General features: G+C 44.0%; 1 protein-coding gene across 3 annotated transcripts in view; it reads right to left on the bottom strand.

The window, feature by feature from the left end:
• The window catches only part of TTC39B (tetratricopeptide repeat domain 39B), a 124,752-nt gene extending 118,620 nt beyond the window's left edge, over positions 1-6,132 (bottom strand). For 2 of the 3 annotated variants that reach the window (XM_031676977.2, XM_015242671.3), the window contains exon 1: positions 6,001-6,106. Coding sequence is in view for 1 of the 3 variants with exons in the window: in XM_031676980.2 (XP_031532840.1) it covers positions 6,001-6,042 (42 nt within the window). In the remaining 2 variants the exon portion in view is untranslated. Of the gene's footprint in view, positions 1-6,000 lie in introns of all 3 variants that reach the window. The other variant, XM_031676980.2, reaches the window with a different exon arrangement.
• Positions 6,133-13,696: the final 7,564 nt, after the last annotated feature.

The raw sequence follows: 13,696 nt of genomic DNA, 5'->3' as shown, positions 1-13,696 counted from the left end.
CAATATATAGTGCATCATTTTACTAAAATATTTTAAAATATGTAAGCCTATGTCTAGGTCAGTAGAGTATCAGCAAGACCAAGGGGACAGGTCCACAGATCTCAGCACATAAAGCTCTTAGTACATACCCAGTCTTTAAATAAATAAAGTGCATAAGATGTATAATGGCCTTACAAACTGCCAGGCAGTCACCAGGGGAGGAGTCCCTTTAGAAAGGGGTGATGACCTGACCGGTATGGCCGACTGGCCAGAGTGGCTCTGGGTGTGTGACCGACTCCCACTAAGCACAGAGATGGAAGAGGGGAGTTCTGATACAGCTGGTGACCAGCGGGAGGTCTGACAAAGGGAAGCTCTTTCCAGGAAGCCTCACAGCGCCCAGGAGCGTCCCCAGGTTCGCATTTCCTGGGAAATGAGCCACAGAGGGACTTCGGGAGGCCCGCCTGAGCTCGCCCCCTGGGGCACCTGAGACTAGGGGCTGGGGGATGTCAACAGACAGCCAGACGGAAGCCATGAGCCTCAAGAATTTACGGTATCGGTTCACACGGTGGATAATTAGTAACAGCACCTGCACTCAGGGAGCTAGGCTAGGAAAGCAAGCAGCTAACCCAAGGAAGGGCTGACTCCTGCCTAAAGAAGCATGCTTGCACCACTGGACTTGAGAGGGAGGAAGGAGGTGTGGGGCGGGGGGACGAGAGTGGAAAATGAGGGCAAGTTTCACTGAGAAAGTAGTATTCCCAGAATAGATGGGCTTTCAAAAGACTCAAGAAGGAACATTTCAGGAAAATTGCCTGTTTGTTAACCTGAGCTGGCATCCAGGCTAATGATAAACTCATGCTATTTCTTCCTCTCACTCACCTGCAGAACCAATTTACAAACATCCTTTCCTAACCTTGCCCAAATCCATCCACTCATAAACAAATGGCCGCGCTCCCTTAAGAAGGAAAATCACAGTGAGCCACGGGGGTGAGTTTATCTGCATGATAAACTCATTCTACACACCCACCTGAAGGGGTGGGGTTGAACCTTATTCCTCTTCCTGGGAAGGTCTCCTCCCTCCCTCGCCCCCATACCAGGAAACAGGCCCCCAAGCCAATTCCTTCTCCATGTTGTCACTGAGAAGTCCCTCCACTCTGGCCGCCTCTCTCCAATCCCATGACCTCTGCTCCTCTTCTGTCCTTATCACTTCCCACATTAACTGTCGCAACAGCCTCTTGCCCTTCCTGCTGCCACCTCCACAATCTGGCTGCAACAACTTCACCAGATTTAGCCTCCTAAAATAAATAATCTTATCACTCTTGCCTAGTTAAAAAACCCTCTGGATCCCCATATTTTAAGAGGTCTCAGCCCTCAAAGGCTCCTCTCCCCACTTGCTAAGTGCCCTACTGAACCCAAGGTGTGCTCTCATCCCTGCCCATCTCAACTTCCACCCAGGCTAATGCTGTGCCCAGCACACCCTTCAAGACCCAGTTCAAATACCACTTCTTCTTTAAAGTCTTTGCCAGCCCCAATGGCCACCTATCCCTGTTGGTACCAATTGTCCTGGGATAATTACCAAAAGCACCACAGTGAACTTCTCAGTGCCCTGCAGTGACAAAATATATGGCCCTCCTACCCAAAAACTACCCTGACCCAAAGACAGAACTGGTTACTTGTGTAACTGGATCTTCTGCTAGAGCGTATCGTCCTCAAGGGCAATCAAGCCATCTTGTCCTGGTGTGTACTTCCAGCATCTGAAGACAGCCAGCACCTGGGGATGTGCTCAGTGAATATAGACAGAATGAAAGAATGAATCCGATGCTAAGAAAATTGCAGCTATTAAATTTATCTAAATTTCATCTCCAATGCCAGTGGGGAAGTGTTCTAAGTCAGAATTAGATCTAAAAAATCTTGAAGCCAAAAAAGCAGGCCACAAAAGCATCTGTCACATAAACCATTTCTTTCCCTAATTCAGTGTTTCTCAACTTTGTCTTTATTATTGCCCTCCACCCAGGGATCTTTTTTTAGACTTTTTCCTAACCACAAACCACGCCCTACCATGAAATTTCAATAGCACCAAGATATATCTGTGCTTTATATATAAAAAGAGCAAGTATAAAGTTTACTCTTTTTATTCAATAATGGGTTCAGAATGACAATAAAAATTTTAAGTCAAACTTTAAAATTTAAAATAATTAACACTAAATTTTATAACTGTGTTTGCTGAGTAACTTTTGAAATAATTTTAAAGTAAAATGTAATATATCAAATTACTTATAAAAATTAGCAATTTCTACATAATAATAACAATGTAACCAAATTTTTCAAAGACTTTCAAAACTGTTATTTTCCCAGCAAAGGTAAAACAATTTTAAAAATTATCTTCTTAGAAGTTATTTTTAGTAAATTTAACTTTTGTTTCATATGAGAAAATAAATTTTAACTTATCTAGTTGTTAGATATTCATTCAGATGACATTGATATTTTCTCTCTTCAATACTTGACATAGTTTTTGGTGAGTTGGATAACTTTAATAGGATTAAATAATAAAATATAAACTATTTTCATCTAATTTTCAAACCCAAAGTCGCACACAAAGCAGTGAGGACCAAACAGAAACAACATTCACAAGGCAGCTAATGGCAGCCCATACATATGAGGTCACCAAGAGAGACAAGATTTCAAAATCAAGCAACTGATGCACAGAAAGTCCTCTAGTCATAGCCACCTACTTGCCGTAGGTTTGCAGTATTCACCTTGCATACATTCTATATGTCTTCCATGAACTTGATGTCAGCTTTGCTTGTATAATACCCAAGAAAAACCAATGAGAAATTTAAATGTTAAGAAATAAAATTTTGTCCACCAAGCTTTGAAGGGCCACAGACCACTGAAACATCTAAGATGTTTTTGCCTCCCTCCAGATCCAATTTTTGCCATCCTTGAGGTTGTGAGCCCTCACCTCTGTGTTCCTACATTTATCCTCCCAGCACCTAAACAGGAAAAAAAAAAAACAAAACACACACACCAACCAGTTTACCTAAGAAAACACTCCATCCCACAGCTATCATAAGGGCCCCTCTACTACCATCATCTTTGAAAGAAAAGGGATTCCCAAATTATTAGCCCTTCTCCCAGAAAAGGAGCCCCACCCCACCTCCAAAAGCACTGATTTTTAGAGCTGGAAGAACACTCAGGGCTCATGCAGCCCCTCCATCTTCAGATAAGGAAACTTTATAAAGCCCTAAGAGATTGAGAGAATGGTTCAGTCAAGGTCACTAGCTAGAGACCTTGTCAGTCTGGGTCACTGTTGTATCTCCAAGCTAGCACTGGGCTTGGCATATAACACAGTCAGATGTTTGCACACATAATGAATGAATGGCTACTGGGCAAATTAGTGACACAGTTCAGAACCCAGGTCACCTAATTCCTAACCTACTACTTTTTCAACTACACCAGTCTGTCCCCTTTCACTTTCCTAAAGTATCAAATAGTGGCTGCAAAAACTATCACATTTATATTAAGTGTTTGAAAAGCTTCCTAGCTCTTTTAGTTTCACACACCCAGTAAGTTGAAGAGCAGGGTGTTCAGCGCGCATGGTAGAGTGCTTCAGTCCAATGAAAGAGAGGGGTTGTCTACAAATAATTAAACCCAGTCTACAACGTTCTACTTCTTACATGCTTACCCTGCCCTGAACTCTCTTCTAGAATTCTTGTTCACATGTCATGTCTCCCGACCCAGACTGAGAATCAGAGAGAGCCAAACTGCCTTCTCTTTCTAAGAGAATGTTTAAGCACAAAGCAAATGTTCAATAAATGTTTGCAAAATGTATTCCAATGGAAATAGTGCACCAAGAAGGACAAAAGTGGATTTGGCATGAACAAAAAATTCTGTTTGTACTTTGCTCATTTCCTAAGACCAGTACAGTATCTAGCATGTAATATAAGCCTAACAGTTACAGGGGTTTTTTAAAAATAAAACAAATGAAAGATATGGCAAAAACTGAGAAATTATTAAGCATCATTTTTTTCTGCAGTCATCCATTCATTCAACAAATACATCTTTACCAAGCACCTGTGTGCCAGGCTCTGTAATCTAACTTCCCCCACAGAGCTAATGCCTTCCTTCCGAGCAAACGCGTGGCAGTCGGTTCATCTCGCAGGCAGTGGGCACAGCTAGGGTAGCCATATGTCTCAATATGCCCAAGACAGTCCCAGTTTACAACTACTGTTCAAGCGTTAATTACTAACAGCATCCCCTTTCTCTCTCAACAATGTCCTAGTCTAGACAATTATATAGCCCAAAGTGTAGCAAATCTTTTTCAACAAGAAAACCAGAGATTCAAAAATTTCACTCCATGTTTACCAGCTACTCTCAGTCTTGTTTCCTCATTTCATACAGGCATACCACTGATTTAACTAAATGGTTATATGTAGAAAAGCGGCTGGGGACAAGCCTGGGCCATCAGACTGACACCATAGTGTGGAGAGCCCTGCATGTCAAGAACACAGATACTTAGCAGACAACAGGGAGCCATAAAAACTTCTGAGGAAAGGAGTGCATGTATGGTCAAAGCACCATGAAAGTGTTACAACCTTGATTACAAAAAAGATCCAAGACAGAAGGAATGAAAAAAGCTGGCTCTAAGTCATACCAAAAAGAGAGCCTAAAGCTATAAAGAAAGGTTGTCACAGATAAAAACAGCCACAAATATGTTATTTCATCATTTGCCTTTATGTGTAGTTTAACATTTTCAACAATAAATAGATGCTGGTAAGCAACTCTAGCTCATTGGTCTGTGGTCTTGAGACCCTCGTTCCTTGCAAGGGACAGGCTATTAGGAAGCTTCTGGACAGTCTGGCTTGTCCTCTTGTCAGCCAATAGTGTAAAGGGGCTGGAGCTCAGTTTTTGTCTTTTTATTTTAAGGGCTACGTTTAAAACATAGTATTCATTGTCAGGAGTTTCCCGACAGTGAACAGATGGGCAGGAATCTTAACCCACCAACTCCAGATCTTCCACTATTGCATCATTTGAAACTAAGTCTCCTCAGGCAGCGATTTGTAAAATTCAAGTCAGGTAAAATGGCAGATTTGTGGGTGCTGCTGCTGCTGCTACTGCTACTGCTGCTACTGCTGCTAAGGCTGCTTGCTGGCGGTCTCAACTTCAAGCGCAAGAGAGCGCGCCTCTCTGGAGCTGCCAACTGCTCAAAGGAACAATCAATAAATCAACAGGTCCTGCGCGCCAGCCCGGGGGTGCTCAGACACGGGCGCGCCAGCCACAGGAGGAAGTGGCTAATTATTTAAAGGCAGTTGAGACCACTGCAGGCCAGAGTCGGTTCTCCAAGCGACTTCCCTTCGTCTACCACCGACACTGGAGAACGGGAAAGGCCCGGGCTCCGTGCACGGCGGGGAGAGCACCAATTCCTGGGCTGCTGTTCCGGGCTCTCAGCCATCCAGCCCCTCAGCAGCCCTGCCCTGTCCGCTGGCGCAGACACCCCAGGGGCTCTTTCTTCCTCCGTCTGCCCCACTCCTCTCATCGATTGCAAGCCTTTAGGTTCTGCCACCGGGAAACTTCCATAGAAGGTGAGACTCCCAGGTCTAGAGACGATTCCACAAGCTCCACAGGGCCAGTGTCGGGACTTCACGGTCAGACTTCATAAAGCCCAGGCGTCCCGAGAGAGGCTCAGAACAGCTCTGTGCTGAGGCTCCTGCGCTCCGGCGCGCTCTCACTCATTCACCCGCGAACCGGACGTGGTGCCCTCGATCCCCACGACCCCGCAATGCCGGCGTCAAGAACCTCGGCAGCGCCTCGGCTCCGAGCGCCGCAGAAACCTTCCTAGCTCCCGCAGGGACATACCCTCCAAGTCTAGATGCCCTCACCCGCAACCCCTGTCTCTTCCTCCAGGCGGGAGGCTGCTTGTCCCAGGCTGGGAACCAAGGGGGCGGGACCTTGGCAGTCCCTGCTGGGCTCACCCATCCCTCCCGGGCTCCAAGGGCAGTGCCCACATTCCCCACCGGCCGGTACCTCGTCCGCTTCCAGCTCTGCTCCGTTGCCTACGAGCGCCATGTTCCTCCTCCGGCTGCCACCGCCCAAAAACCAAACAGGGAGCTCAGGGCCAACTCGGTTTCTCGGCTCGGGGCTCAGCCCAGCGCCAGCGAGGGAGGAAGGGGGCGGCCCCGCGCTCCCGCCGGCTCCGGGGCGGGGCCAGCGCGAGAGGAGCGCGTTTTCCCCGCCCCCGGCGCCAGCAGACCGGCAGAGCACCCATTTCCCGAGTTGACACCGGGCGGCCAGCCTCACCGCAAGCTCCGCCCCTTAAGGGCTCGCCCCGCCCCCTACGCGGCTCCGGCCAAAGCAACCAATCAAGTACCCGCAACGCGTCTCCGCCTCCAGCCAGCATCCACCTCGGACCCACGTGGGCGGGGACATTCCGTGGGCGGAGTCATTCCGTGGGCGGAGTCACCCGTGGGCGGAGTCACTCGCAGACTTCGCGGGTCTGGCCCACCCTCTGGGAAGGCACCTGAGAGTACCTGCTTCCTGCGCTCCGCCCTGGAGCCGAGAGCGCGCGCGCCGGGTTGACCAGGCCAAGGTCAAAATCGCGCTACCCCGCAGCCCATGGAAGCGTCCACCGGCCTTTAGGCCAATCCCAGTCCCCTTCCCTTGCCAGGTGCACACTGCGTCTTGCAGATGGTGAGGCCAGAGGACAGCCTTGGGTCAAGGTCACCTGTCATCCAAAGACCTCTGTCATTCCACCTGCCCGGACATTGGGTCAAGGACATCAACTTCAGATACAGGGACGCTGTGTTTGCTTCTGTATATATTTGAAAAACAAAAGAAAAACCACGAGAAAGACATTTTTACAACTTAGAGCTCCTCTACCACTCCTCCCAACACCCTGTCACACTGACCCCTTTTGTAACTCCAAACATACGTGCCTAAGTTGTGCTTGAACTATAAGCTCCATGAGGGCAAGGGTGCTGTTTGTTTTCTTCAAGGCTATATCCCCAGCACCTAGAACAGTGCCTTGCAAGTCATAGGCACTCAACAAACATTTGTTGGCTTAGTTTAGAAATTGATTCCTGCAACTAACATGTCAAGTAATTGAACTATCCAACTGGAAAATTAAAAGCCATATGTTTAAGGTTTTTTTATCAGCTTTATTTTACATCCAATAAATTCACCAAGTTTGTAATTTGATAACAAATGTTTACAAAGCACCATCCCAGTCATAACTTAGAACACTCCCCAAAAGTTCCCTGTGTCTCTTTGCTTTCAATTTCCATCCCCAACTCTGACCTCTGGCAACCAGTTAATCTGCTTGTTTTCCTTGTTATCACGATCATTTTGCCTTTTCTAGAATGTCATATACGTTAAATCACAGAGCATGCAGTCTTGTGTCTGGCTCATTGACAATTATAAAAATTGCTAACATTTATTGAGTATTATGTGCCAGGACTATGCTGAGCCTCTTTCATATATAACTCATTTATCCTTCATAACCCCATGAAGTAAGTAATGTTAATTTACAGATTACTAAACTGAGGCTCAGAGAGCTTAAGGAACTAGTTTCACATCAGACAGCTATTAAGCAAGTAGGGATGCCAGAATTGAACTCTGGCAGTCTGACTCAAGGGTGTGGCTGGTAACCATTGCTCTGCACTGCCTCTAGCCACCACCTTGGCACTCTTTCTCCATATCTGTTTCAGTAGAGCAGCAGCCTGCACATGTCTACCATATACAGTTTCAGTGAGTCACCTTCGCATCCTTGAAACTTCCTCTGCAATTTTAATGATTCACTATGGACCTTTATCCTAGAAAAATCAAATGGTTTCTAAGCCACAAACACCATGAAAAAAATGGATTAGATTGTGGTGATGATTGCACAAATCAGTGAATTTACTATAAATCCTTGAACTGTTTAATTAGAATGGGTGAATTTTATGGACATGTACATTGTATCTCAATAAAGCCATTTTTAAAAACAAGTTAACTTGTTTTCTAAGTGCTCTTAGAATTAGATATGTGGGGCTAGAAGGGACCTCGAGGTCATTTAATTCCAATACCCCTGTAAGTTTCTACTTCTCCCTCAACCTCCTGTTTATGCTTAACTTTCTAAGGCTGGATTTCCTGTTTGGGTCCAGAATCTACTCATGCATGATTTCATTTTTTAAAGTTCATTGGCTCCTAAATTAATATCACATTTTTTGACATTAAACCATTTGTTGGTGGCTTCTTCCACACCTGTGTGCTTTGTTGTTGTCTTTCGAATTTCCAGTCATCAAATTTTGAAGAGACACAGAAGAATTTGGCTCTAATCAGTGACATGATTATGTTATAACGAGAATCACATTTAACTTTTCAGAAACCATTCTTATAGTTTGGTAGCTTTTTAAAAAAAAAAAACAGGGATCAAATCTGAAGCCTCGTATGTTTTAAATTCATGTCACTAGATGAGCAACATTCCTATTTCTGAGAGAGCCAATGATGAACACTGAATGAGTAAGTGTGTTCTAGACACTGGAACATCTAATCAGATTTCCTTTGCTTGTGGCAGATGCAAACTTTCTTTTCTTGCACGTGTGTGATTCTACAAAATTATGAATCACAGATATAAAACAGCCCTTCTCAAAGAATAATTAGAATGGATTCATTTTTGTAACAGAATTCCCCTTGCCAGTTTGGTGGTAATGTTGTACTCTATCAGTCAAGTGAGATTAGTCAGATATTCCATTTCCCAAAAGAAGCTAGCATAGGGTTTGGCAAGAGCAGTGTCTGAATTTCTTGTATTCTGAAGATAAATTTACTGGGAGCTGTTTGGGTTTCAAAAGAAACCTAGTATTGCAGACAATTTAATCTTTAGTATTCCTAAACCTGCTACCCTTAGCAGATATAAGGGTTTTTGTTGATACTTGATTTAAATAAAAATTGCATCTTCATCATTTATGTAGTAGGAAAGACAATGGTTTTGAATTTAGAAATGAAAACTTTTAGATGCTCGTATCATTTTAGTCATGGGTTTGTCAATGGCTTTGTCTCACATTCATATCTTGGCTCAAGAAGGAGAATTTCCCCTTCTTAAATTAGCCCCTCCCTCCCAATCACATGCTACCATGTCTTCCTGCTGCCTTCTTAGCACTTAACACTCTCTGAAAATATCTTGTTCATTTATCTGCGTACTTGCTTATAGACAGTCTATCTCCCTCAACAGCAACGCCCACACACACTGTAATGTAAGCTCCACAAGGGCAAGAACCTTTTGTGCCTACAAGAAACTCCCAGTGCCCAGCAATTAATGGATGCTTAATAAGTGGTTACTGAGTGGAATGAAAGTATAAAAAGTTCATAGTACACAGAGCATTTTGTTTAGATCTTATAACACCAATGGTTTAGCATAATGATTTTTTTTAAAACAGAGAAAACCAGTAATAATGAGGGAGGTTAAAGAACACAAATTACATGAAGTCTAAAAAGTAAATACTGTTTTTCTTAGGATAATGTGGCAGGCATGATGACTATCTTTAATGCCTACTCATTTTTTCAAAATTATACAAGAGCTAAGCACTTAGAAGTCCCTTGGTAATCTATAGGGAATTAGTTCATGTCCCTGGGAGAGGTTTAAATGCTAGAGGAAAAAACTCCTCATTTAGTGGAGGCTGAAGTCCTCCCTTAAGAATGTCCATGCCCTAGGCCTCTGGAGCTGGGTAAACATTCATTCTGCCCTGTTTATCAGTTTTGTTCACTTTTTTTCACACACATCCATATACAATCCTTTCAACCACCTTCCTACTTATTTTCACTATATTTCTCTAAATTAGATTAATCTCATTTTTTCAGAAGAGGGAAGAGAGACCCACAGAAGAGAAAAGCAGAACAGAGACTAACTGTGGCAATACAAAACCTCAGAGTGCCGCGTTGAGGATTTAAAAACAAGAATAAATAAGGAATCTATGACAGAGGCTGCTCATCGCTGTCTTCTGTTCGTCCTCCCCTTGTTCTTTGGTAAGAGAACCTGATTTATATAATGCAGCATGGTGCCCAGCTAAAAGACTGCATTTTCTAAGAGCTCCTTTACCACTAGGAATGGCTAATATAACTAAATTATGGCCAATGAAATATATTTGACTTCCAGGAAGACTATTTAAAGGGAAATGACTGAACAGAGGCATGTGGCACTTTTGCCCCTTTTACAGACATGATGGTTGGGGCTCCTGCTCCCCTACTGGACCATAAAATAACACCTTGAGAATGCAAGCCGTAAACTAGAATGTGGAACAAAAAGACAGAAGGAGTCTGGATTCCTGATGACCGTGGAGTTGCCATATAAATTCTTGACTCCCAACCTCTTTCTATTACGTTAATTTCAATTACAACCTTATTTAATCCACCATTACATTGAGTTTTCTGTTGGTAACAAACAATCCTAAATCTAAACATATAAGTACCTAATTCAAAGGGTTATTAGATGTTCTGGGTTCCCATATTCCTTTCCACTGCCTTCAGCTAAAGTAGTTGCAACTTCTGGCCAGGGCTGGATTGGAGTAGCCTACTGGGAGCACTCACCCAGGAAAGGAGTCACAGACATAAACCTCCTCCGTAAGACATGCACATAGTAGCATCTAAATTCTAAAATCAGTTTTGACTTAGCACTGCAGCAATTAGTTCTAAGTGTCTCTAAAGCAATGCACCAAACAAAAAAGTCTGTTCTCAAACTTGAGCACGCACCAGAATCTCTTAGTGGGCTTGTTAAGTCACAGATCGCTGGCTGTAGTCCCCAGAGTTTCTGATTAGGTAATCCGGGATGAGGTCTGCTTAACAATGTGACTGACGCTGATAATTCAAGAGCCATGACTTAGGAACCACTGCTCTCAGACATGGCAAGTAACTTGAGTCCCTCAGGCACAAGCAGACTACCTGCCAGATAGAGCCCACAACTACAGGTTCAAGAGGAAAAGCTAGGAAAGTGCTTTTGTGTGGCTACTTCGCACACAAGGACTAACACTGACATTTTATCCAAACAGAAAGCTGTGACCGTTTTCTCCTTGCTATTCTTCCATCAATAAGGAAAACAATCTAAGTGGAAGAATGTAGCTTTATTTTTGCGTGATTCAATAAAGCCACTTTCGTCTCACTCTCATAAATTTTTATTTTTGTCCAATTGACCAACATGCAAAAGAAGTGAGTCCTCACTGGTCCAGGTGAGCCTGACTCCCACACAGATACTGGACCACCAGTAACAGAGCCTCATTTCCTAACTCCTGAGACCGAAAAGGCATTGTGACCTTTGAACAGTCTACTCCAATTCTTTCAGCTTTTTTATTTTGCGGCTGTCAAATAGAGAATGAGAGGTTAAAGTACATAACTTTCCGTGTCTGTAAGACTATTATCCTGGGACTTTAATAGTTGGAGTGAAGGAAGCTCTCCTTAACTTGCAGTTATGACAGAGTGGGATGTGGTGACTGGAATCAGCCAAGTAGGTGATTTTACATGTTCCGAAATTACTGGGTATCTCAAGTAATTTCCCCCCAAATGTCACACTAGCTAATATGCGAGAAGGAAAAAACAATTTTTATGGTGAAATAATTTATGCTATTCTCTATACTTGATACTATCTGAATACTGTCACTGCTATTTGATGTTTCCAGCTGACTTGGGATTCCCCATTGGTTTCTGGAAACATTTAAATACTGAAAGGTAGGTTCCAGGGTGATGGGAATCCGATGCAGTCTGGGAACCTCTAGTTCAGCTCAGCAGTTGTAGCTGGGGTCAGGGGCGGCACAGTATTACTTCTGTGCGTCTGAACTGTTTTATTGCCTCCTAAGCCCTCAAGACAACCCTGTGAGGTAGGCAGGGCTTAGGTCTTACAGATGAGAAAACTGAGGCTCTGAAATGTTAGATGACCTGCCCTAAGTCACATGTTAACGTTAAAGCCCTTTTTCTGAAAGGTATGTTATAAAGGATATAACTGTGGCCTGGAGGCTGTTTTTTTGGAGAGAGTAGGAAATCTGCTTTAGTAGGACAAACATACTCCAGAAATGTGTGAACTCCCCTACCACTCACCCCCGACCCCGCTGGCTCTATGTTTGGTCATTATCTGACAATCCCAAAGCCTTTAGAAAAGTAGACCTGTGGTGGACTCAAAATGTATTTTTGTGGCACTGTTCATGAACAAGGGATCCAGAAAAATCAGAAATGTCAAACTGTGAAGAATGCTGAAGTCGGTCCAGAGAAGTATCTCCTGTAGGTAACTACACTGAAGAGAAGACCCAAAGAAGGCTGTTGGAGTCTCATACTTGAGAAAGAACTTCGTGGCTTTCTTGTTTTTTATGGCATTAGCCTGAGGAGAGCCTGTGCAGTTTAACTGGTTCAAAGAACCGGAGGTCAGAGTTCAGGGCAACCACAGCAGCTGGACCTTGAGACGCGACATCCAGGAAAGTGAAGTGAAGATAATCCAGGAAAGTAGGCTCCCTCTATGCGGAGCTCCAGCTTCTGGGAGTACAAACCCCGGCCCAACTCTCTGGCTGATCCTGGAACCATGCACATGTGCGGCCAGCTCCAAGCAGCCCAGCCAAGGTGAAAAGAGCTGAACTGAAATTTCAGCAGCCGCCCACCACAAGAGAAGGAGTGTTTATTGTTAGTGTTTCTCTAAATTAACGGACTGAAAACTAATAATAATTCAATACTCTTCAGAGGCTCGAAAAGAATCCAACTCAAACTCGGGCATATTTGATTCCAGAACTATCTTTCTAGCTGTTTCCTAGCTATTTAAGCAATCTCCTTTCAAGCACTGTGGGTGGGAATGGGAAAATTAGCGTATCTTCCTTGAAAAGCAGGGAGGATGCAGAGTTATAAACCCCACAGCTGGGAATTTATCCTACAGACATACTCACATATACGTAAGACTACCTACACACAGGGATACTCACTGTGGCAATATTCGTAAGACTATAAGCTTGACATCTATCTAACTGTCCATCCACAGGGGACTGGCTGAATCCCTTGTGATCCTTCCACATATGGAGTATTATTAGTCAGCCTTTAAAAATAAAATACATAAAAATAAGGAACCTCTTTAAGGACTGATACTGAGTCATCTCCAACATACATTCTTAAGTGAAATAAGCAAGGCGCAAAACAGTGTTCATTATTCTCCAATATTCTTTCACCTTTCTTCCAAATTTCTAGCTACATACTTCTTCACCTGGAATCAACTGCCTTTTCCGCTGCTCCTGGGCAGCTGGCCATGTGATTGAGGTCTCCTCAATGAGGTGTGTGCAAAACTTTCATGTGGAAGCTTCTAGGACCCTTCCTTAGACACAGATACTCTGTGACCTTTGCCCTTTGTCTTCATGGGAGACATCCTTCATTGGATACACTCCATGCTGCTGCCTGGAACATGGGTTCTCTCATCTTGGTTCTTGATTGGAAGGGAACTACATCCTTCTTGGAGCTCCAGCAAGCACTAGCCCTGGACCACATACTCTTGGAATTTTACCTGAGAGAGGAATAAACTTCCATCTTGTTACAGTTATTTCGGGTCTTGGGTTTTTTGAAGTTGGACCTAATCCTAACTCTTACACAGTATAAACACTGCAGGCCTTTTGCCAGATTTGGCTAAATTGCTCTCCAGAAAGACTGAGCCAATTTGCACCGCAGTGAGTGAATACTCTATGAATGGGTAGAGGGCTCTTCCTGCTGCCACCTCCCAGATGCCAGGTGCCAGCTG

The sequence above is a fragment of the Vicugna pacos genome, chromosome 4, assembly GCF_048564905.1.
Source record: "Vicugna pacos chromosome 4, VicPac4, whole genome shotgun sequence".
Lineage (NCBI taxonomy): Eukaryota > Metazoa > Chordata > Mammalia > Artiodactyla > Camelidae > Vicugna > Vicugna pacos.
The sequence above is the reverse complement of the archived record's forward strand: the minus strand, read 5'-3'. Positions and strand labels throughout refer to the sequence as shown.